Source organism: Myodes glareolus, chromosome 6, assembly GCF_982192425.1.
Source record: "Myodes glareolus chromosome 6, mMyoGla1.1, whole genome shotgun sequence".
Lineage (NCBI taxonomy): Eukaryota > Metazoa > Chordata > Mammalia > Rodentia > Cricetidae > Myodes > Myodes glareolus.
The window spans coordinates 98,161,819-98,187,875 of NC_142031.1; the positions used below are offsets into that span (position 1 = coordinate 98,161,819).

Consider the following 26,057-nt stretch of genomic DNA (forward strand, 5'->3'; position numbering starts at 1 on the left):
TTCTATGCTGTCTTCTTCACCGTTCTTCATCCCAGGCCGTTAGTTCATTTGCCTAGTTGGGAAATTGAATTGAAGCCTTGGCAAGTACCAGAGGTGGTTTGAGAAGGCTGAGTCCTCATTAGCTTGTTCCCACAAGGGAAGTCAGGGGTCAAGACACTAAGTGTCTCTGCTGCGAAAGGAGCAGCATCTGCTGGTGGAAAAGCTCAGTGCAGGAGCACTGCAAGTGAAAACTAATGCATTGCAGAGAGTGCCTGGAACAATAAGATGCTGCCACGCTTTTTATGTGAGTAGCGATCTCCAGGAATGTCTGCTTCTTATAGGTCATCTGGCCTGTGCTATTAGAACCCAGCTCGTCCCGGAAGGGGGCTCTGCCACATGTGTGGCACCAATGGGGATTTCTGGATCTTGCTTTGTGAGAAACAGCTACCAAGTCACATGACTGAGAGACTTGAGATCTGAAATCGAGCTGCCGAGATTACTGAGTTCAAACTAAACCTTCTCAAACCTTCTAAAGCCAAAAGCTAAGAGAGCTATTGTTTAGCCTCAAATCACTTCGCTACTAAGCAAAAAGAGTATTCCTTTGAAATAGAGGCTTTTTTCCTGTTTCATTAAAAACAAAAAAGCAAACTAACAAAACCACTCCAAAGCTTAAGGGCATAGGAGCATAGAACCAGTTAAGTAGGGGGTGCTAAGCTATGTCTCAGTGTTATATTGTGTGAAGAGACACCATGACCATTGCAACTCTTTAAAAAGAAAGCATTTCACTGGGCTTCTTTATAGTTTCCAAAGTTTAGTCCACTGTCATCATGGTGGGGAACACGGCGACATGCAGACAGACATGGTGCTGGTTAGAATTCTACATCCAGATCCATAGGCAGCAGGAAGAGAGAATCACTGGACCTGTCCTGGCCTTTCAAAAACCTTAAAGCCCATCTCCAGTGACATGCATCCTCCAAAAAGACCACACCTCCTAATCCTTTTCGAACAGTTCTACTCCCTGGTGACCAAGCATTCAAATCTATGAGCCTATGGGAACCGTTCTCATCCAAACCACTAAAGGTTAGAACTTTGTCTTGAATGATTATCAAGGTCATGTTCTTGGTTGCCATCCACCTCCTCCAGGATCACCTGGACTGGGTGTGGATGTACAAATAAAGCAGTACCCTTCCCTGAAACTGTTTCTTGCCTTCCTGTTTGGACGTAGCTTCAGATTTGCTCTCCTTCCTCTTCCCAGGCTCCTTCCTTCTACTGAACACCTCTGCAGACTCCAAGCACACCATTCTGAGCCCCTGGATGAGGAGCAGCAGTGAGCACTGCACGCTGGCTGTCTCAGTGCACAGACATCTCCAACCTTCCGGGAGATACGTTGCCCAGCTACTGCCCCACAATGAAGCTGGAAGAGAGATTCTCCTGGTGCCTACTCCAGGGAAGCATGGGTAAGTCTTTCCCAAGGTTCCAATCGATTTTTTTGAGAAGGTTATTTGGCATTGGAATGCACGTTTCCAGACTCTAACATCTACTTAAGACTCACAATTGTCCTTTAATGGGTAGGTCCAGATTGAACCATTACTGCTAATATTCCCCAGGTAGTGCCTCGGGCCTTGATCTGTGGGCCCCCAGACTGCCCTGGCTAGTGGTCCTTCCAAGGGCCAGAGGACCAGCTGTCAGACTGGGCACTTAATGTGTGAAAGTTAAAGATATTCATGTCCCGAGGTCCAGATGGAGCCAAGGAGCAAACAGCTAAAGAGAATGTTAAACAGCTGCCATGAAATCAATTTAATATGCCAGAAAAATGGGTTTTATCAGCAGAATGTGTGCAAGAGAGGAAAAAAGACAAAATAGTGTAGCCACCCAAGCAGATCCTATGAGGTTATGCAGCCTGAAAATAGGATTAGCCAAGGATACACCCTAGTGTTAACCCAGCAGAGATTAGAAAAGAGCTTTGTTCTAGAACTTTCCAATGTGGCCCACCCTGAAGTCACCCAAGGCCGACAACATGAAAGGCTGCTAAGCTTCCTGGAAGTGTGACTTGCTCGCTCAGTGATCAATCATGCCTGTACAAGAAATGACATGGGAGAGTGACTTGAACCAAGCTGTCTGTCTTTGCGTCTCCATTCCTTCCATAATTCTATAGATAACATGTCAAGGTCTCAGCTCTGAGTGATCACATGTGTGATGACTTTTCAATGAGCAAGGGTGATGATCCTTCTTTGTAATGATTATAGTTTTTAAAAATTCTGATTTAATAACTATGCAAGGATTTGGTTTCCTCCCAAGAAAACCTCTTTTGAGGAGAGTCTCTCTTGACCAATACTTGTCACCCATCCCCCATCCTTGCGGTGTGCACAGGTGGAATCTCAACTACTGCTTTCCCAATTGGGTGACAAGATTTCTTCAGGCCTTTCTGTGAAGAAGACTCTTCCTCATCCCGTGCTAAGGATCTGTCTGTATTCAGTTGTATATAGAAGACCTCCATACCACAGCAACCCCGACAGGAATGAAATTTTTTATTATTTTGTTTGTGTTTCTGAGTTTTATTTGTTCTTTCTCTGGACATGACAAGAATGTTGCAGACTTGAACTCACAGGATCAGTGGTCCCCAGCACAAGATCATACCAGTTAAAATTCCAGCGTGTGTAGGAGACGGGCCCTGAGCCCTGAGCCCTGACCCCTGCGTGAGGGGTTATTGGCAGTTGATGATTATTAGGGGAAGCCCAAGGGATAGGGCTTCCCGTCCATTGGTAGGCAGGGCTAGTAGTAGCCTCAGAACAAGCCTGCTTCAGGGGTGGATTATTTTGACTTACCATTTCCAGCATTCTCTCGTCAGGCAGCCTGGTAGAGACTAGAGAGTGCTGCTTGGAGCTGCTGAGCCTTCAAGCAGTGAATCCCTAGGGTTCTGTGGATTGAGGCAGAGAATCACTGATGTCTGGGTGGCTGGAGTTAGAGAGCACCCTGAGAGACAAGCCTACAATATCAATGAGTGTGAGGGGATGTTAACACCTCCCATGTGGCTGTGCCAGAATCCTTGTGGCTTAGAGTCAGGAAGGCAATGCACCTCTCTGATGACTACCCCAAAAAATCTTTGCTTCAGCATCCTTCTGTGCTCACCGCAGCCTTGCGAATCCCCATGTAACAGCTAGAAGCATGTATCTGTATCTAAGCATGTATCTGTCTGAATAGATATGTAGATACATACATAGAAATAGAAAGTGGCATTATCTGAACTGGGTACCACACCCACCCCTCGTTGTATTCTTTCTAGTAAAATTGAAACCCACTAAAAATTGAGACTGTGTTGGAGTGGAAAGTAGGGAATGAGGAGGACTGAGAAAGAGAAATGAGGGAACAGAACCTCTCAAAGTGCACGTGCTTTTAAGCCTCTAGCTCAGTGCTTCTCCACCTTGCTAACGCCGTAACCCTTTCATGTAATTCCTCATATTGTGGTGACGCCAACCATAAAATTATTCCATTGCTACTTTATAACCATAATTTTGCTACTGCTATGAATCATGATGTAAATATCTGATGTACAGGATATCTGATGTCATGACTCACAGGTTGACAATCACTGTTCTAGTTCCTCAAGACAAACAAACCCGGAGTCGTGTGATGCTCGTACCTTCGGGGGCATCCTTCCCTTTGCAGCTGATGAGACCAAGGAAACCACCACCCTGCTGTGTATATAGGCCATGAACTTACTTAAGGCTGCCATAGCCACCAAGCTCAAGATTCACTCCATTGTCCAACGTGCCCTCTTCCTGATCCCCAGAGGGGCTGAGCTGCCTTTGTGGGGTGTGAACTGAGACAGGAGAGGAAACTAAGGAGCATGCTGAGACAGAGCTAGTGATGTGGGCACCCACATAAGCAGAGATTTTGCCTCTGTCCTAGGCTCAAGAGTCTTAGGTAGAGGAATGTCCTCCCCACCCTTGGCAGAGCCATTGTGGACTTCTGTGATGTACAGGAATAATTCCAACTTTAAATTAAAGATGCCTTGGGCCAACTTCTTGCTTCCAACTCGATCAATATGATGAGAGTTGAGAGCATGAGGTGTCAGCACAAGGGACAATCAATAGCCCATTCTACTGCATCGAGGAGTTCTGTTCTCCTGGGCATCTTGGCAACTTGGCAAACACAAGGCCATTGTCCAACAAATCAGAGAGCTCTGGGTATATGTAAGTTAGATCAGGGTCTCTCAGCTTCCTATTACTGACATTTGGGGCAGAAAAATTCTGTTTGTTAGATGTGGCTGTCCTGTGCATTTTCTTTCTGGCCTCTACTAAACTAGGTGTTAACGTGGGTTTCTGTCTCGTCTGGTCCGGCAGTCATTCAGTCCCAAAGAAACACACTGAGGTCTCTATTAATCATAAACTGGTTAGCCTATTAGCTCAGGCTTTTTATTAACTCTTACATCCTGTATTAACCCATAATGGTTATCTGTGTTAGCCGCACGACTTGGTACCTTTTTTTTAGTAAGGCATTCTCATCTTGCGTCCTCTGCCTGGATTATGACTGCAGACTGACCTTTCCTCTTCCCAGAATTCTCCTCTTCTCCTTGCCCTGCCTCTACTTCCTGTCTGGTTGCCCTGCCTATACTTTCTGCTAGCCAATCAGTGTTTTATTAAAGCAATACAACTGATAAACCTGTAAAGGGTACAAGATCATTGTCCCACAGCAACTAGGTGACATTAAGATATTAGCAGCCCCTCACCAATGTACCAATCCAAAACATCTCCAGATATTTTTCTAAGTGTTTTCTCTAAGCAAGAACCAGTTAGTTCTATGGAGCACTGTAGAGCTGGGAGAATTGAGATTTATAGATGTAGTTACTAAGGCCCGGAAAGGAGGAAATTTGCTTCCTGTCACACACAAGATTTTTGCCAAGTTGCGTGTCTGCAATCATGCACGCATGACAGTGTGTCAGTCACTGTGGTTGGTGACTGACATAAAAAGCCTATTATGACATATAAAGCCTAGTTTGTACCCTTGAGTAGTAACACAGCTATGGCTAAAATTTAATGCTTCCCAGATGTACTGGCCAGTCACTGCTGTTCCCCTTACATGTGTTTTCTTATTTAGCACTAATAAAAACACAATGAAATACATTATTGCTCTCATATCCCATATTGCAGATGGAGACATCCAGTGAAGCCAATTAACCTGTCTGAAGTCAAAGGCTGGGCAGTTTGGAGGTGTTCTGAACCCACTCAGCAGCCACACTTGTGAGCGTTTTCATCCATTGCTCTAAGAGCTCAATCAGGTCATGGTAGTTCAGCAGGAAAATCCCAGTTCAGGAGCTGTGTTGAATAAGTCCTGAATTAAGAATCCTGTCTTGCTATTCACCGAGCAGCTTCAATAAGATCAAAGAGCTCTGGATATTTGTAAGTTAGATCAGGGTTCTCTCAGATTCATGTGACTGACATTTGTTAAGACCACAGAGGTACAAAGAACATACACGATCAACCCCACTACCAACAGTGTTCTGTAAGAGAGCTTTCTGGCTTCAGGCGAATCCCAAGTCCTCTCAAGCCTTTGCTTCCTCGTCTGTGGGGAATTCTGCTGCTGACCGTCTGCTGCTCTGGGTCCTCTTCAAGGATGGGGACATTCTGTATATGGCATGTAATACAAGTCTGAGGGGGCTGGCTGTGCTTGATATCCTAATATGGTCTGTTCTGATAGAGATTAATCTGGTCTCTGCTTATGGGGTCCTGCCGGACGAAACCAATGGCTTCTATCTCTGAAAGTTCCCTTCCGAAGTAGCATGGCACCCCGAAGAGCAAGGGGGACAAGTGACAACTATGTGATGTTGACTGTGATAATGGCAAGTGGAGCTGGCTTCATCTCATTATAGGCAACAGTAATGTGTAGACCAGCCATTGGAAAGCAGTATTCAATGTCTGCGGCTACGAGGGAGGGAGAGCCTGACTCAGAAGAGTAGGCTAAGGAATGACAAGTCCCCACCAGACCCTGAGTCCTGCTTCCACGGTGGCGGCTCAGGGAACAGTAGCCTGCCTAGAAGCCCTTGGAGGCAGAGGAAGGGCAGCTGGGGCCTCACAGCGATGGCTCACTTCCTGGTCACAGTAGAGGGTTTTAGGGTATGAGGGGCCGAGTCTGCCAAGACTGCCTGGCTCTAGAAAGGTCTCGCGGGGGGTCAGGAGAAGTAGGCCCTGTCTGCTCACCACCCAGCCAGAATGACTACAGAAACGAGGAACCAGAGAACCAGGGCTGTCCAAACAACCCCAGGTCTGGCTGGCTACCGATATATAGAGTGCATCAAAGCTAGGAATGAGTCATCAGCAAGTCCGTGTGAACTGAATGAATGTGATAAGGCCTATTCAATGTGGTGAGCTGTGAGCCGGCGTGAGCAAACGGCTCACATTATGCCCAATTGTAGGAGATGCTTAATAATGCTAGATCCTTCTCCACACAAGCAGTCATTTTCCAACAGTGGAATGAGGGCCCTGCCTGTAAGACATGCCAAAGACAACAGAGCCAAAGAACACATGGCCTTGACTTTCAAGGACCATCCAGCCCATTAACGAGAACAAGTCAAATCGTAATGGTTATGTTGTAGAGATAGGAAGAAGTTTAGCCAGATTTGGCCTCTGCACAGTGAGCTGCCTGCTGGACCATGCTGCCCTAGTGATGTGTTTGAACAGGATCAATCCTGCAGCAATTGGCTGTGCGTAGCTAGTGCCCTCCTGGGTTCTGGAACATAGGCTTAAGGGCTTGCGGTGTTTGAGACTGTAGGAGAGAATTTCCTGGGCTCCTTCCCAGGCATCCGTCTCAAGTCTCCCTGCCTCTCTAAGCACATAGATTTCTCCTGCAGCCATGACTATCTGGGGATTTTATTATGTGTGACCAGAACTCCACAGTGTGTGAAGGGAACAATTGGTCCCCAAGGGCATAAGAGTTGCCAATTGCTTGAATTGCTAATACTTGAAAGACTTACATCCAAAGGGTGTATTGCTAGTGAGGTCTGAGCCCAGCAAAGCTATTAGGAGCAGGTCAGGGCCAACATGCCTATTGTAGAAGGTGGGAGGACACAGAGATGCTCCTCTCTGCAAACCTTCGCCTTTCTAGAGATATCAGCCCTAGTCCCAGATGGGACTGAAGCCCAGAGCCTCCATCAGTTTCTGTGTGGGGGAAGTTGAAGCCTACTAGCATGGTATAATATCAGAGGTCAAACTGCACACTTAGGGCAGAGCCAGGACTCACCATGCATGTCCTCAAGAGCTCTCCCATGCCCTGTCCCGTCATCCTCCTGTCTGAATAACCGTGGTCAGAAATGCCCAAATCCATTTCCCTCAAATGAAAATCTGCAGAGAGCTCAAGTGTATGTCCAGGCTGGGCATACATTTGCATTTTTACATAGGCAAATCGGTTCTGACCTACAATCCCAGTTTTTAAGAATATTCGCAATACTACCAGGGAGATGGGCCAAAGTACTGTGACCCAGAAAGAGATTGGCATTGGAGGCATGGTCTTGGTTCTGGGATCCTTTCTGGGGTTTTCGGTGTGAACAACCACAGCTCTTCCATCTTGGGTGTCTCACCTCCTCTAGAGGGCATTACAGGGATACTCAGCTACCATGCAACATCCATTTTATACCATCGACCCCTTTTTGCAGATGCTGCCCAGATCTGGACGAACAGATCTCTCCACCTCTCTGCCTTGATCCCTCGTAGTGACTGCAGGAACAAGTCTTCCTACCTTTCTATAGAGACCTTCCCTCCCCCACGCACAGAACCTTGGCTTTTCTCGGAAGTTGATAGGAGAGGATGGTCTCACAGGACCTAGTGAGGGATGATAGTCCCAGGGAAGCACTCCAGTGAAAAAATGCTGCAGGGCTTTCGCTTCCAAAAGGAATTGATTGCTTTTTCAGAGTTGTGCTGGGTCTGACTTCAGGCTTCCCAGGGCACTGTGGCAGGTCGGGCCACAGCAGAGAAATCAGAGCCTGTAGAAGTCAGCTTCCTGCCAGCGTTCTCCTCAAATCCTGCCTGCATAATAAACGGGATCGGGAATTTTAAAAAAAGGTGATCATTTATTGAAATTGATGCCCTGGAGTGGCAGTGTCACAATGATTTAATTTGAGGCCCAGATTTTTCTTACTTTCAAAGTCATTCTCGGTGTCAGCTTCCCTCACTTTCCCCTTGGTGTGAATAACACACTAATAAATATACAATAAGGGCTTTAATGTCTGGGTGATTTACACTAAAAAGGGAGCTCCATTCAAAGGCTTTAAAGATAATTTTTAAAAGTCTTAAAACTCACACTCTGGTTCATCAGCGGCATATTTTCCTGGATGTTTTAGCTTAGAAACAATCATGACATCTGAGTTCTCTGAGCAGAGGTGGTTATGGGACACAGAACCGAAGGGTTCTTGGGGCTTGCTGTCCACCCGCAACAGAGAGCGTGGGGGAAACCTGAGTTTCTTAACAAGATGACAATAATGACTCTACCTCCTGGCTCATTGTAAAGCTCAAACTAGACAAGGTGTGGGAACCACATTCAACGGTTCTCCCACCTCCTGTAAGTGGTCCAGGGCTACTCCTCTAGGTCGCCATGGTTATGGGACATAAACACAATCAGAGCCAAGATAGGAATTCATTTTCCTGAGTGTGACTAACCGGGCTCTTTGTGGTGGGGTTCAGCTCACTGTGTCTGGATTGACCATATTTCTCCCAATTGTGGGTAACAGTATTGAGGCAACTTTTAGAACGTTGAACTTCTCTTTCGGAACTGGTCTACCCTCCAACATGGTAGATCTGAAAATCTGATGACAGAAATCAAAGCCACGCCTTTTCCAAACCTCATAGAACATAACTGAGTCCTATCCTCAACCACTGATATGATCATATTCACCTTTGGGGGGGGGCTTGAACATGTGGATTTTTAGAAAACTCACTGGGGACTCCACTGCACATCAAAAATTAAGAATCCTAGCGATCATCCTGGCTTGTTTGCATAAGCTGGCAGCTTTCCATAACCACTTGACTAAGCATTAAGGAGAAAAGAAACAGATAGGAAATGTGTGAGGGACTGATGTAAGGTGGGTAGTCCTTCCTCTTTCACCCATAGGTAGACCCTCAAAAGATGACACTCTCCAACTGTAGCCCAAGCTAGACCATGCAGTCCTCAAGCTGGGACAGCAAGAATGTACTTGAGGCGTGTATGTGACTTATCTTTACTGGTAGCTATACTCACAGATACTTCCAAAAGGGTTCTCAAGGACACTAAGAAACTGGGATACAGTGGAGATTAGAGAGCCCAGAGCTGTTGGAGTCAGAGACCATCTCTTCTCCACCCATGACTTTATCCAGCCATGTATGCTAATCATTGTGATGAATGCATCTCTACTGAGTATCTATACATCTACTAGCTAACCATATGTGTGCATTATTTCTCTTTCTCTCCATATACCCATCTGATGTTTTTCTGTTGGCTTAGTGGCTGCACATGAATCTGCTGACATGGCAGTCATCATCTGCCACCCCACAGCTCCTCAGTCAGCACCCGGATGGCCATTCAGGCTCAGCCTGGCCAACCTTTGGTCCTGCAGCCCCAACTCCACTGCAGTCACCACATATAGGTTTAAATTAAGTCTCTATCAGTCTATTTATCACTAAGACTCAGAAGTCAAAGGCTGGGATGAAAACCTGATAGCTCAGAGAGACTGAGTAGCAACTAGCTGACCTTGCTTTTTGGGCAAAGACACCACAAGAGACACATCTCTTCCCTCATTCCAGAAACCAGAAGAAGCTCAAATTCTAGTCCATGCCCTGTCTTTTTTATGCATCTTCTTAATCCAAACTGCTGACTTCTCTATGGTCAATTCTGGGTGACTAGTCACTGGCTCTGTCCCCTTGATTCAAAGTATAACTTTATTGGGCAGCATGGGTATCAAAATATCCCATAGCATCCACCTATATGCTTATCCATTCATGCATCCTTTTCATACATCAGAATTTCATGTGTTGACTCTCACCAGGGCCCTGGCTACACAGCCCCCTATTTTCTTCTTTGGAGGCAGCGACTCACCAGTTAATAGCTCTGGTGAGAATCGCTTGTACTGTGCCTGTTTAGTTTACCAGGTCCGTCCGCATCCACTCGCCCATTTCATCTTCACTTGAATCTTCGTTTTGCACATATTCTCATTTTATAGATGAGTAAGCTGAACTCAGAGAACTCCGTGATCTGTAGTCACAGACAGCGCCGGGGAACACAGTTTGCTGGGTTCATTTCCTTTTGTCTTGTCATCTCCCCAGAGGACCTTGCGGTTCCGTCCTGGCCTCATGCCTAGCCCTGAGGAAAGGGAGAACTGTTCTTACCCATTAGCCAAAGCTCTTCTCTCAGAAACTCATCTAGTTCTGAGCCACAGCCGTGAGAGTGGAAACCTTGGCTTGTCTGTCTTTTACTCCTCAACGCATTTGGCCTAGTGTGTAGCACATAGTAGTCATTCGGACTAGTGTATAGCACATAGTAGGCATTCAGACTAGTGTGTAGCACATAGTAGCATTCCGTGATAGCTGAGTAGATCAATTTAAACATAGCCCCACAAGGCATCACTTTTCAAATCTGTACTCTGGATCTAAAGTTAATGCGGAGGCTCAGCCGGAGATGACAGGAGAGCGTTCAGTCCACGGGAAGATGGAAATTCCTGTCTCCCCGCCCCTCTACCTCTACCTTAGGATAGATATGTATTCCTCCCCAGGACTCAGGAAGCCGCTGTCAGGGTGCACCTCAACTGTGAAGGTTGCCACTAAGTACAAAGGACAATTCCTTTCCTGGCAGGTAGAACTTTTACTCACGATTGCTTTTCATTGACAGGCGTCAAAAAAAATAATATAATAAATGAAAAGACCATCAGCTTCTGCCAGCTTTGACCTTCGTGGTCTGACAGCTGGAGGCTTGTAGCGGGGCCTTTTGAGCTAGCTGCTCTTGTCTTCCTGTTCTGCCCTGGATATTTGATGGATTGAACCCCAGGAGGATGAGAGAATCGTGAATACCTGTAACCCTTGGCCTGTCAGAGTGGCATCTTGGCAAATCCCATAATGATAAATAGACGTTGTATACAAAGAGAAGCCAAAATGGATTGAAAGAATCACATTTCACCTCGGAAGTGTTTACTGAAGCTCACCCTGTCCCAGCAGGGACAGAGATATTAGAATAAATAGAGGAATTTAAGTGATAGCCCATTGGGGACAAAAAAATTCTCTCATTCATTCATCTTCTCTGACAACAATGGTGTATGATTTTCCTCAGCCCTAGCATCACTGGGACACTGGTGGCTCTTGCAGTTTCTAGGAGTTGAACAGTGGCAGACCCCTCAATTCTTTGTGAAAATGATTACGATGATTGCTTCACATAGGTGCTGGGGGAGTTCTGGTAGTCACTAGACAACATAGCCCAAAGAGCTGTCTCTAAAGGGGAAGGGGGCTGGCCCGATGTCAAAGAGATGGAGGTATCTAGCACAGAGTACAGCTGGGCAAGAGGCCAGGCCCCCTGGGGAAGTTGGTGATGAGCTGGGATTGTGGTATCCTCCTACCTAGTCCCTGCTCAGTCTCTCGGAGTTCTTACTCTGTCATGGACTTGTGTGGTAACACAGGCATTAGCTGCCCACAAAGGCTACGTCAAGATGCAAAGTCTATTCTCTGGACCCACGTCACCCAGCCTGCACTTCGAGCAAACGGCCTGGGACAGAAGCCCAGAGGACCACCCTTGGTGCTGTCCTCACCACCTCTGCTGCTGTCGCCTTTTCCCATGAGGACTTCAGGATGCACAGATGCAAGAATGTTTCACGATCATGCAGACAGATCTCACGATAGACACCGCTCTCATTGTGGAGGTCGGCTCAGATTCCAGATTTTTTCTATTGTCCTTCCTTTCCCTTTTAGCAGGAATAGGGAAAGTGAATTATTAAATATTTTTTGTAGCTTGACGATCCTCTATCCCATCTCACCAAAGAATCTTATGCATCCTTCAATGCCTAGTGCAGTATCTTCTCACTGAAAAGTCCTTGTTGTGTTTCCCAAATGGCACTGAATGGCTACACCATGCAGCCTTGGGATCCTCACATCTAATTACTGACCTGCCCTCAATATGATAACCTGTTGGCTTCTAATTTTTTACACATAAAGGATCTGACAATGGCAAAGTTACCAACTGGAGGGAGCCAAGACCTGTAGCCGAGTGGACAGCCCTCTTCCATCCTGCTTTCTCCTTAGTTTGCATACAGAAAACCAGTGAGAAGGTGAAGGTAGTGGAACTTTCTAACCCTAACTCACTGTCCATTCTCCAGCATCAGACTCTACGCCTCTTCCAGGAAGGATGCTGAGAGATCTTTCCAGTATCACACAGCAGGTATGAAGATTGTATTGACCTCACACCATCCAATGCCGCTGTTTATGCTCCTAGTCACAACCCTATGTGTCCCCTCTGTACAACACTAGCCAATAACTAACAATAAGCCATTTTCAATCAATTATTTATGCTTAAGAAATCCCAGCTGTATATTACCTAAGGTATACATGCAATCCTTCCTCTTGAAAACAAAGGGCGAAAGTCAAGAGAGTAGTCTCGCAAAAGAGACCAATTTTGGAGAGCCAGCAGATAGAGGAACGTGAACTGACAGGCATGATCCCTACTGCATGGTCCATCTAAGGAACCAGGTCCCTGTTCTCTTGTCTCCTGAAGGTCCCACTGGGGTAGTGTCCCTCGCTTTGCAGATGCCAAATCTGCCTGTGGTGAGGACACAGACTGGGATGGCAGATTTTTTTTAAATCTGAAACAAACTGTCTAGACACCTGGAAGTGATAGCCCCAGGGTTAAAACCAAAGCTCTGTAGCCCACGTGGTAGCCCGGCTGGGCTTACCATTCATTCCTAGCCTCAAAGCAAATCTCTTTGTTTCTCACTGCCTGGCCTGATCCTGGGCGCTCCTCTTCCCCTTCTGTTTTGTTTATAGCACTGTGCATACACGCCTCACTAAACTCTGGGCTTTGGCAGAAATGCGTTCTCTTATGGTTCAGAGCCTTAGTTAAAAGCTGTAGCCACCGTGGGATTTCAAATTTAAAAGGCTTCACGAAGTCTGCAAACAGATTTGGTGCTGTGTTTACTCCTGAGAGAATTTTACATCCCTAAGCTCGGTGAATGAGCATCCCTACAGCTTTCAAATTATGGATCGTCTCCGTTTGTCAGTGAGTAAGGCTTGTTTTTTGTTGTTGGTTGGTTGGTTGGTAAGAGAGGGGAAGGCACTTAGGGAAGGTCACAGCTTCCTGAGATTAGGTTGGGGTCCAGGCATGAGAGTCACCACAGTCCCCCCAGAGTCAGGAGCTGTCAAAGCACTGGGTCTTCCTGCCCCACAGTTCAGATGCCTAGAACATAATAGACTTAGGCCTAGGGGAAGTGGAATGCATTCTTCCCACCCCCTTTCCCCACCCCCATCCCACATTTGTGTGTGCAGGTAGGTATATATGTGTGCATGCATCTGGAGGCCAGAAGTCAACTCAAATATTTCTCTTCCACCTTGACTTTTGTTGTTGTCGTTGATGATGCTGATAATGATGTTGTTTTTAAGATAGCATCTCCTCACATTATGTGATGCAGCCTATCCACTAGGCCAGGCTTTCCAGCCAATGAACTCTAGGAATCAGACTGTCTCTACCTCCGCTGTGTTGGGATCACAAGCACAGACTCCCGTGCCCAGCTAGTTGCACGGGCCCTGGGCATCCAAATCAGATCCTCATGCTTCTGGGATAAATTCTTTGCCTAAAAGATACCCAAGGAAGAAGCCACAGCAGCCAGAATTCTCTCCTGCTCTTAATTCTAAAGAACAATCAATAACTGAAGTCCCCAGAGACCCTTCCCACAGGAAGTCTCCAAACAGACCAGGTGGAGAAGGTGGTAGCAGAGCAGGGGCCTGTTGCCGCCTGTTCATCTGCATCCGACCACTCAGAGACCACTGAGTGCCCAGTGCAGAATCATATCTGAACTTCCCTTCAGCACAGCTCCAAAAACCTTGGTCTGGCTTCCCAGCTCTCCAGCCTGGCTCAGCCCGTTTCTCTGGACTCTGTTCATTCAGCTCAAACCATTCTACGTTGTCCGCGTAAAGCAAAAGCTTCAGCCCTCCTTGATCATCCAGAGCAATCCTCCTGCTAAGAAGACATGTTCAGTCCCCCTCCCCCACAAAGCCCCTCTAGAGACCTCAGACCCATGCTTGCAGAGTTGATTTTATTTTCCTTTATGGGAGCGTTTCCCGGCTACTCCACATCTCTATTAGAGTTCTCACAGCGCTGGGTCACGCTTGTTCTTATCAATTAGGCTCCTTCCGAAGAAGGTGGTCGTTAGTTCTCTCATACTCTAGCGTACTGCTCAGCACAGTGTGTGTTCAGAAAATGCTTATTAAATCAACAAATTCCTAAGTTAATTGGACCAAAAACTCTTGGAGAATAGGAACATGGTTTTAAGGAAACTAAAATGTACCAAAATCAGATCTCTGGTCTCCATAACAGCTCCCTTCCTTCTGTCTCAGAAGCAAGATACTCTGGTCACCGTCATGGATACAGTGACTGCCCTCAGGCATTACCTCTGCCCCTAGCCCTGGCCATCCCACACTGCCTGGCCAATGCTGGCCTGAGTGAGCTGTGGAGATGGGCCCTTAACATCCCTAGGATGTACTCTGATAGCCTATGCTGTGCTGGCTTCCACCTTCCCTTTCTCTGGTTTATTTCCTGTATGTTTCTGACTCGCCGATTCGAGACATCTCTTTGGTATTCCCCCTCCCTCTCCCTCACCCTGTTTCCCATTCCTGACTTGACTAGTCTTTATACAACCACTTAACCACACCAACTCCTGTTGAGTGTTTTATTTTTTTTTCAGACAAGCTAAACTGAATTCCAATTACCTTCGCTCCAACTGTTCCTTAAATATTCCCTTCATTATTTTGCTTTTCTCTCCCAGGACTAAAATTCCTCCCTGACTGCATGAAATTGCAATCAGTATTCTATTAAATGTTTACCTACATACCTCACAGTGAGTCCCCTGTATTGAACTGACTTACTCACCTCCCCTGGGGACTCTCTATCTACCTCATCATCCTCTTCAGAGACTTGGATTATTTCCACGTCAAAAAGAAAGAGAAGAAAAGAAACGAAAAAAAATCCTTACTTCTTTGTCATCTTCCTTGTTCCATTGTCTGTCACCTTGTCCGGCCTAGGGATGCTCTCTGGGGTTCGGACAGCTTACAGCAACAAGTGCAACTATCTACAGCAAGCGAGGCAGGAAATTCAGGATTGGCGAAGCCAGAGTTCGGATGGAAATAAAGCCCCTGTACTGCATATCCATGACCCCTGGTTCCCAGTCCTGTGATGACTTCTCCAATCTCACAGTCCCTTGTGACACCATCTGAGCTCATGGCACAGTAGAACTTGTGAAGTCATGTAGATGAGGCATCTTGAGACATGAAGAAAAGTAATTGAATTCCCCCTCTTTCTACAACCCCGAGTCCGTGGAAGAGCCTTCTCCGGAGCTCAGCTCTGACTTGCCTGGCTTCAGCCAGTAGTGTGCTCCTCAAAGATCAGCTTTACTTTGCCCTAGCCAGTAGGCTGCCAGTCGTGTTGCAAAACAGATTGCCCCTCTGCAGGCCAGCTGTGGCTCCTTGGAGAAGCTCAGTAGTGGCCCCTTGGCTATGATACTTTAGAAAGTCATTCAAGACCCCTAAAGCTTTAAGCCTCCAGTGTGTCTCCATAAAGCAGTGGTAATACCTTGCAAGATCACCATGAACAATGACAGGCAGCACATACTGGCCATTTACCATATTCACAGTACTAAGGCATATGGTTGCATTTAACAGTTCAATTTTTTCTATAAATGAGTACTCTAACAATGTAAATACAGCTCCCAGGATAATGTCAGTATCTAATTCATTCCCTCTGTTCTTCTACTGTTTTATTGATCTTTTGTTTGCTCCACTGGAGTCGCATAGAGCAAGCCCACTTCTACTAAGACGCTTTCTCACCCCTTTGAGGATTACTTCCATATCTTGCCTCTGCCTCCTCCCTCCCCCGGCAAAGATCTGAGTATTTTCTATAGCTCATTTCCCAGAACTCTGTTCTTGGTTCAGAGGGGATCTTAACCATGAACCTCATCCAACTGAGGTAGTCCAAGCTCAGCTCGCTGTGTTATTAGCTGCACCCTGGCCCCAGAGCTGAAGCCAACACTACAGTTGACACCACGGGGAGCCATAGAAGCTGCTAAGCATCTCTCAAGGACCATCTCTTAGACAACTGGCACCTTTTCTTCCCATGGGAGAATCTTCAAGTTTCTCTCTTGGGGTAGGACAAACTTTCTTGTTTGCCATCATCATTCCTCAAGAAACATCTGATTCAAAACGAAATTTAATTCCAGCCCCAATGTCCATGTCATCTGGCTTCCTTTGTCATCCCTGTAGGCTGCCAGCTTTGCCCCCTTTGTTCCCCTAATTGCCAAAGACATTTTTATACTGAGTCAATTGCATCAGGCTCAATGCGAAATGAATCAATTTGAGAGGAATATAAACTGCACTCTTGTCTCCAGTGTGCGTTAACATTCAGATGAGCTATTTAAAATGGGTCCAGGTTAGTGCCAGAGAGACAACCTCATCATTATTCTGACTCATTCTTTGCTGCTGGACTCCAGGGAAGGGAGCTGGGGAACTCTCTCTTAGTCTCTCGCTCTCTGGGGAGGCATTAAACTAGGTGATATCTTTGAAGAGCTTGGATTTAAGGGTTTGATGGACAAAACTGGATTTGACTTTGTAAGCTCACAGAAAAAGAAAGGTGGACAGAAGAGACAAAAGTGAGAAGAGATCCTACACCCCCTTCGCTTGTTCACTCATCATACCTCATACACACACACACACACACACACACACACACACACACACACATACACACACACACACACACAAACCCAGGTTTAGGTACAGATCCCACAGCCAGAAGTCTTTGGATGCAAAACAAAGCAAACACAAGAAGTAAAACAGCACCTGCCAACACACTGATTGCAAAATTAAACTACGTTCTAGAACTGGTGAGACACCAAAGCTACTCTGAGGTGATTCGATGAGCTAATTCTTCTCTCAACAGGAGAGTCAGATAATATCTCCATTAGTAGCAAGAGGTTTAAAGATGAGAGCGAGGGGCAGCACCAGAACAATTGCCTGATTTATGCGTTTTCAATCACCTGGGCTCATGGCCTAAACGGGTAATGGACTCTATCCATCAAAAAATTATTCTATCTGGCATGCGGGCTCCTGAAGAAATCTGGATGTCCTCACCGAGAATTGGTTAAATGATTTAATGTGTGTGAAAGCTCTTAGCCACAGTGCCTCAGTAGAAGGTGGAGGAATCTATCTGGTCTGCTTTAATTATATGCTCCAGAAATCATGATGCAAGATACACACACAAGAGAAATAAAAGAACAGTTGTACGATAGAGATCCCACAGTCCTGAAATGGATGTACGGCCATCCGCAAGGTAAAAATAGCAGTGGCGCCTTTTCAGGAAGATGCCACAGTCTCTTCTTTCTGGTCTTCGAAGCACCTGTATCAGCTTGCCAGTTATGCACATTTCTGTTTTTCCTACTGGTAATTTAGCTTCACCAAGGCACACATACCTCATGTTTTCATTTCAGCGTCTCCAAGCCCAAAACAGTGTCTACAACAGACAGCTCTTCGAGAAATGTTGCAAAGTTAAAATGTCACATGGGGTCATGCTTCAGGCTGGAGAAATGGCTCAGTTGGTAAAGCACCTGATAGGCAGGCATGAGGGCTCGAGTTTGAACCCCGGAGCTTGCATAAAGACCCAGGTGTGAAGACAGATGTTTGGAATCCCAGTGCTGGGGAGGAAGAGATGGGAAGATGTGTGTAGATTTCTGGCCAGGGCATCGGTGAACCTGCAGTCCCAATGACAGACCCTGTATCAAAATAAGATAGATAGATAGATGAAGATAGATAGATAGATAGATAGATAGATAGATAGATAGATAGATAGATAGATAGATAGATGATAGATAGATGAAGATAGATAGATTGATTGATAGATGGGTGAAGATAGATAGACACACAGAGAGAGTCATGCCATGCTTGTTTGTGAGCTGACACTGCTGAAGAGAATGACATTTTATTCCCTTTTCCAGGCAAGCCTAAAGCAGCGAGGTCCTTGACCAGCAGCAGGAAACTAGGTTGATTCCCGCTGCACAATGCTTCCTCTGCAGCAGGCATAGATCTCAGCCCCTTTACCAGTGTTCATAATAGTCTTGTGATGTCATACCATATTAGTCCCACTTAATAGATGAGGAATTGAACTTCCTTGGTTACACAGTGAGGAATGATCAAAAGAACAGTTTGAGCCCATATGGGTCTCACTCCAGAGTTAGGGGTCCGTACATTTTGTTCAACCTCTCCCGAAAAGAAACCATAGTCTAAGCATGTAGCTCTATTAGTAGAGGGCTTGTCTAGTCTAACAAAAACTCTCGGTTCTGTCCCCAGGGCAAGTGTTCCCTGGCTCCAAGAAAGTGGTTTGCATTGACCTAATCAGAATCAGGCGACGTGTCTAGTGGCAGAGGCACATTCCGCTGAGAAGATCTCTGTGTCCCACATCAAATGCCATCTCTAGTACGTAGCCAGTGGGCCTCCTTCATTTAGCCACCATTAGACTCAGGCGAGACAGTGACACATTATCCATCTGGGGGAAAAAGGATCAGAGCTATGGGAGGCTTTCAGTGTGGTCAGGAGAGGTGTATTCTTGCCCAGCCCTACAGCCTCAGGTCGTGGATGGATGAGGATCAGGAGTCAGAATCTGGTCTACTCACCAACCATCCCCAGCTGAGCACTTAGTAAAGAGCTTGCTTTGTTTTATTCATAGGCAAAATTAAATAACAAGCCACTAAGAGGGGAGCTGCATACATAAATAATAATAATAATAATAGATAAACCAAGACGAGGCAGAAGAGACCAAGTCCATATGCATCCCTCTGCTACCTAGCATCAGACCCCAGTGCTCTTTCTGTCCGAGCCCTCACTAAAATCCCTCCAATCTGAGGACACCTGGTCTCTTCCCACCCCAGTAAACCAAGCCAGAGGTAGCCTTCCACAGCTGCATGCTGGGGGTTTTCCAAACCCTCCAGAGCAAAAGCGAAAACAGCTCTTTTCCAATTGGCTCACGAAAATGTTTCCCTCTGATCGAACTTTCTCCACTTGCCTGTGCCTTTTGATGCCTGGACTTAATTGCTTTTAAACAGGGAGCAGCTACGGTCAGAGAATTCAGAGTTACATCTGCATCCTCTGGGCTGAAACTGTTTTACCATGTGCTACTGAAGCTGCTTACAAACAGGTTGGTTTTGAGGAGACTAATGTAAGTCCCATCAGGCTCGCTATAATTAATAGTCTGCTTACATGATGGGAGAGAGAGAAAATTGTGTATTGATTCTCAATTCAGAAAGAAAATCAACAATTGTTTCCCACAACCCCATGATTTCATTTTGACTCCCCTCTTCCCAGATCTTACCCTAAGGTCCACCCCCACCTCTTTCCCAGGGATGCTCCTCTTTGTCTTCATTCGTTCCTTTGCGTGTGGATATACTACTTCAATAAATCCAATGCTTGTTTCAATAAATATTCCTCTTTATTTCAATAAATACATGCAGGGAAATGTGCCAGACGTTGGAAACAGAGATAGTCCTTGTGGAGAGGGAAATGAACATTCTAGTGTAATTCTGCGCACCATCCTGTAGAGTTACTGTAAGCATGACCAGAGAGGACTGTCCCAAGTGGGGCCTGACAGAGGCCAGAGGATCAGGGTAGCCTTCCCCCAAGGAGGTGGCATTTGAACTGGAGGCCATTTGGAGGGAGAAGTATAAGAATATTCTGAGGGGAGAAAGGGAACACATAAAGTCACAGAAAGGAAAGATGTGGGGACATCGTCAAAAAAATCAAGGGAAGCCCACATCTGGGCTCAGATGAACAGAGAGTATTGTTTAGAAGGGAGCCTGGGGACAAAGAGGACAGGTCACAACTATGTAAGACCACAGTCATAGCCATAGCCATGGTCTTTAGAGTCAAGCAAAGCCGATGTAGTTTGGGGTAAGATTGTTAGTTGAATGTAGGACAGCAATGGGGTGTGAGGACCTCAGATCTTTGAAGAACCTTGGAAGAAGGGGGTTGATTCTGAGTAGAGCATGGGTGATAGAAATGACTCCAATGACCAGGGTTGTGGAGGAGCCTTTTTTCATTTTCTCAGCTTGGTAAATGGAACCATTCTCTAAAGCAAGTCAGATAAAGGAAACTCAAGTATGGAATGAAAGAAAAGTCTACTATGGAGAGGCTAAGGTTTTTCAAAATTAGGAGCATCCAGGCAGACATGAATCTGGACTTCAGAGGCAAGATCTGGATTGGAAGAAGAAACTTAAGAGTTGTTAGTGTGTGGCCTGGCTTTGAAGTCATAGGTACATACAAGGATGCCTGTGGAGCAAGCTGACAGCAAGTGTCAGATCTGAGCATAAACTCCAAAGCTCGGAATTCCAAGAATTTCTTTAGTTTTGAAAATTATCTATCTATCTATCTACTATCTACTATCTATCTGTCTATCTACTATCTACTATCTATCTATCTATCTATCTATCTATCTATCTATCTATCTATCTATCTACCTACCTACCTATCCATCCATCCATCCACCCACCCACCCATCCATCTTCCTGCGTGTTTTTCTATCTCTGTCTCTGTCTCTTTCTCTCTCTCTCTCTCTCTGTCTCTCTCTGTCTCTCTCCGTCTCTCTCTCTCTCTCTCTCTCTCTCTCTCTCTCTCTCTCTGTGTGTGTGTGTGTGTGTGTGTGTGTAAAGGCTAGAAGAGGATACTGAATACCCTGGAGCCCTGGAGTTGGGGTAACTATTGGCTATGATGTGGGTGCTGGGAACTGACCTGCTGTCCTCTGCAAGAGCAGTAGTCTCCCTTAACCATTGTGCTATATCTTCAACCCTGAAAATTTCTAAAAGAAAATTCTTTAAAATTTGTGTAGGCAAAAGTTTCTCAGTGCTATAAAAATATGAACAATAATGCAAATTATTGTAGAGCAGCAAGCATTCATCAAACTTTAAAAATGTATTCCCCACAGCATTCCATTTAAAAATAACATCATCAGCTGGGGATAAAGTTTGTTAAGCCCCAACTAAGCTCTGGGCTCAGTCCCAAGTCATACATCAGACTGAGTGAGCACTCAGGAGGTGAAGACAAGGGGCTCAGAAGTTCAAGGTCATTCTCAGCTAGACAGTGAATTCGGAGTAGCCTGGCTATAACAGCCCCTGTCTCAAAAAACAAACAAACAAACAAATAAATAATAAAATAAAATAAAGTTAAAAAATTTTAAAGCATGGGAAAACCAAAACTCAAAAGGGAAGAAAGCATTTGCTACAGATGACAGTTTTCTTGTCTCCACTGAATTAAGAAATAGAAATTTCTTATAGATTCTGTATAAAAGAAGATATTCAGATGGTCATGGCACCTAAAAAGATGCTCGAAACATCACTTAAATTAAGAAGATGGACCATACTGGAGACTGTACCCTGTGCTGGCATGGGTATGTAGAGCTGAATCTCTCGTTACCACCCTAAGATGGGGTCACCATTTTGGAAAACACTTCACATGTTTAAACTATCACTGGGACCGGGAAGTTGACCCACTGCTATGTGTTTCCGTGAGAAAATAAAAATGAACGCCCACACAAACTTGTCCCTTAAATGTAGCGCAGCTCTACTCATGAGAATCCGGAATTGGAAATAGCCCAGGTGCCCCTCTGTAGCAGGCGGATAAAGGAGCTTCAGTTTGTCTGATTGCAGAGAACTATCCAATAATAAAAAGGCCTGATTTAATGAGCCTTTTTAATATCCCTCCAAGGTTGATAACCTGAGTTTCATCCTTGGGAGTCATGTGGTGGAGAGAATCATTTACCCTAAGTCTTACGATGTTCACACACGGGCTGTAGCATGCATGTCCCACACATATACCAGCACACATGCACATAAAAGAAATAAAAATACACTGTTTGCTAAATACACAATGTGGATGAATCTCCAGGTCATTCAGGCAAGAGAAAGAAGTCAGAGACAATGTGCTTCCTTTTATAGAGAATCCCAGAAAACGCAGACGGGTCTACTGAACTGGTAGAAAGCTGGGCAGTGGCTGTCCAGGAAGTACGGAAGGAAAGCTGACTGGCGACAAAAAGAAATGGAGCCTTTGTATTACATAGCAGGAGGCTACAGACAATGGAAGTGGTCTATATTTTGGATGCATTTTGTTGTTTCCTACTGTAAAAGACTGCTATAAATTATCAAACTGTGCACTTTTTCTTTAAACAAAAAATTATTAGCATGTATTAATTGTACAGAATAATTGGGTTTGTTCTGATATTATAATATGTGCGTATAATGAGCTTTGATTATAATTACCCTCGCATGGCCTTGTCTTGTGCCCTCTCCTGTCTCCTGCTGGTCCTCTTCTTCCCATGAAATTCTGCACTTTAAATGGATGGCACTAGTCGCAGATAAATTATGCACTTTACCAAGACAATTTAGAAAGTACCCAAAATGCAGCGGGAAGACCTGAGAGCCAGGAGTGAAACTGGAAGATGATAAAGAAGTAGAGTATACATGCCCGGACACAGGTGTTATAAGAGTTTGCGTATGAAGGTCAAGCACAGAATACAGTGGTAGCTGGAGTAGAAGCGCTCAGAGCCCACCTGCCCTTCAGCCTGACTCGTACAGCTCAGGTCCAGCTAAACAAGATGGAGCCGAGAGTTTTAGGTCTCCGCTTCACAAGTAACTTCCCCCAGGAAGATGTCCCGGAACACGTCCACTTATTGTTTAGAACTAAAGGGGCTGGAGAGATGGCCGTATTAAGAGCTCCTGCTGTACTTCCAGAGAACCCGAGTTCGGGTCCCAGGACCCACTCTTAGCTGCTTCACAATTGACTAACTCCAGCTCCGGGATATCGCACATGCTCTTCTATGTCTATAGTGAGATCCCATCCCAAACGAACAAACAAACAAACCAAAACAAACTACCTCGACTACAAAATAACCCTCCAATACCTGGAAGGTGCAAGCCTAGACTCCCGGTTTCTTTGTCAACTTCCAGGACTATCTTTGTTTACAAACTGAGTAAGGATTTCTCGTTTCCCTAACGCACGTGTTCTTTGTTGCTAACTATCGAGCTTTTACCATGAGTTAAACATGTTGCAAACACTGTACATATTAAAAAACCCCACAAAATATTATTAGCTTTTACTTCCAGGGAATGAAACTAAGGCTTGGGTAATAAAGAAATTCTCCAGAGTAGCAGAGCAGAGATTTGAACTCGGTTCTTTTGATCCCCAAAGCCTGTCCATGAGTATTACAGAAACAGCCTCTTCCTGGCTGCAGCCCATGTGTTATAATTACTGCGTGCTGTTGCAAACTGGTATAGAGTGAAGTGCATCGCAGATGCTAAACAAATATTGATTCGCTCATTGATTGATTCCCTTAAATAAAATTTTATGCTTTAAAATAGCAACTACCTGCCACCAGGGACTCTTAAGCGGCTTTAAAAATATCAGTTACTTAGGACATTTCATCCTTGCCAGATCAGAGGGAATTAGCAGGAGCCTTAAGCTTACCAGTGCCTGTATGGGAAAACAAAGAGGCCTTGGCTTCTTGGCTTCTGACTCTCCACCCACCTACCTGCCCTTCCTTATCTTCTGGGACCACGTCCCCTCTCCTGAAGGAGGAGCCATGAGAATGTTGGTACATTGGTCACCTTGGGATGGGGAATAGAGCCTGCAACCGCTGTTTGGTCTTTCTACTCCTTGTGACATGGCAGGTCCCAAACCTGATGGCAATTGATGGCAATTGCTACCCAGAAATACCACCACCACTCCGCCATCTTGCTAGTAAGGCTCCCTGTCTAATGTTGTCTCTAAAATATGTCTGCGTGACTCAACCTTTGTTCTTCTGGCTCATTGAGGTCCCAAAGTCTCCGTTCTAAGTGTTTGCCTAAAAGCCTTTTTGAGTTGTTATAAAATAACATTCTGCCAGGCATAAATGGGAACAAAAGAAGAGAAACACGTACTAAGAAATCTAACTTCCAGTTTACATGTTCTTGGGGTATTTTTTCCCACAATTTGGGATGAATCACTGCCTTGCGACAAACAAGAGGAGAGAGGAATTAGGATTCATTCATGAATCAAGGCCTTCAAGGGTTTCCAAGAAACCGAGACTGAAATACTTACATGGAGGGGAGAAAAGCTCCTTCCTCCCGGATTTTAGACTTATTCATTGAAAAGCACGGGAGAAGGAGAGGCAGAATGCAATTGTACCAGCGAGTAAAAGAGCTTTGACGGATCTAATTTAGTCTTAAAACAGCCTCTTCCGTGCTTGAGGGAACCTTGTTCTCCTTAAGCCTTTCTACCTTTACTGGATTAGTTTTTTTTTTCTTTTAAATAAGCTGCTTTTAATGTAAAAAAAAAAAAGCAGGACTGTGTTAGACATGCTCCCAGGGGAGATGAAGGAGTCAATGATGCTCAAAGGTCAAAGCTAAACTCAAATACTGAGTGTGCCCACGATCTACTACAACTTCCTTATAAACATTCAAAACAATCAGTGCTCTTCATGTCCAGTGGTTTCCATTCTAGGGAGGTCTTTCATATGTGACTATGGGCCCTGTGGTCATGCTCGTGTGTGTGTGCATGCATGTGTGTTTGCGTGTGCCTCAAGTTGGCACGCATATACATGCACGCATGGATGTATTGTGTGCATTTGTGTGTGTGCGTGCGTGTGTGTATATCCATGTATCTCAGAAACTCGAGTCTCTCTCTTCCCTGCCTGTTCACAGGTTGGGGTCTATGCATGACTCATGTCTCATTTCTGATTGTTTCTCCTTTCACTATTGTCGAAAAGGTTCTCTCAAATCAGACTCACACAGTAAGCAGTTGGACCATTGGCTCTGATAATGCACTGCACGTGAAGCTCAGGAACAAGCACGCTCAGGTAGTGCTGAGCAGGGTTGCTCCGTGTCTGCTCTATTTATGAATCACATGGGAAGTCAGTCAGAATACAGATTCTGACTGAGGAGGTCAGGGATGGGGCTGGCAATTTAGATTTTTTTTTTTTGCTATATATTTTTATCTGCTCCCCTCCCTTCCTCTCCCTTTGCTTCTACTCACTCCCATGACCCCCATGCTTTCAGTTTACTCAGGAGATCTTTGTCTTTTTCTCCTTCCTGTGCAGATCCATGTATGTCTCTCTTAGGGTCCTCTTTGTTGTCTAGGTTCTCTGGGGTTGTAGATTGTAGGCTGGATTTTCTTCGTTTTATTTCTAGAAGCCTCAATCATACCACAAGGACATGTGCTCAACTATGTTCATAGCAATTTAGATTTCTAACCAGCTCCTAGTTCAAGCCGATGCTGTTCTGGCCAGGCCATCTTGGAGTGAATAGTAATATACAGTGAAATACCATCTCCGTGCTAACACATAGGTGTTAGCTGAGGCTAGACACCAGAACAACTAAACAGTTGAGTGTGATTTTCTAAATTCTTGCCATCAGCTCTCAAAAAAAAAAGGCAGAAAGACCAGCAACAGTGGTCATTTCTCGGAAGGCTCACTTTGCCGTTTGCTAGCTCAGATTTTGTCTTTTCGGGCCCAGACATGTTCAGGACCCATGCTAAGCACACTCACAAAAGACAGAGGAGCTTCTGAATGTCATTTTCAAATGTCCAATAGAACACAAAACAATCGTTGGAAACCCTCTCCATGGTTGCATAGCAGAGCTAAGGGGCAGCCAAAATGGGTCACAAGCAGTAGTCAGCAGGGTCCAAGAAGCCTGACCAGAGTGACTTTAGGTGGAGTGAGGACTTGTAAGGTAGGTCATTCCTGCTGTAATCCTAAGAAGTTTTGCTTCTCTAGATGTTTGGGGTCAAATCATCACCAGGTCTTTTAAACCCCGAACCCTCTAATGCCTGGCCTGCTCCCCAGTGGGTGTGGAAAGCATTCTTTCT

General features: G+C 45.3%; 1 protein-coding gene across 1 annotated transcript in view; it reads left to right on the forward strand.

Annotated features, from left to right (window-relative positions):
• Alk (ALK receptor tyrosine kinase) overlaps nt 1-26,057 on the forward strand; it is a 721,983-nt gene that overhangs the window by 380,456 nt on the left and 315,470 nt on the right. Inside the window, exon 4 of the mRNA XM_048431162.3 lies at nt 1,235-1,436. Within this exon, the coding sequence (XP_048287119.3) occupies nt 1,235-1,436 (202 nt within the window). The remainder of the gene's footprint in view (nt 1-1,234; nt 1,437-26,057) is intronic.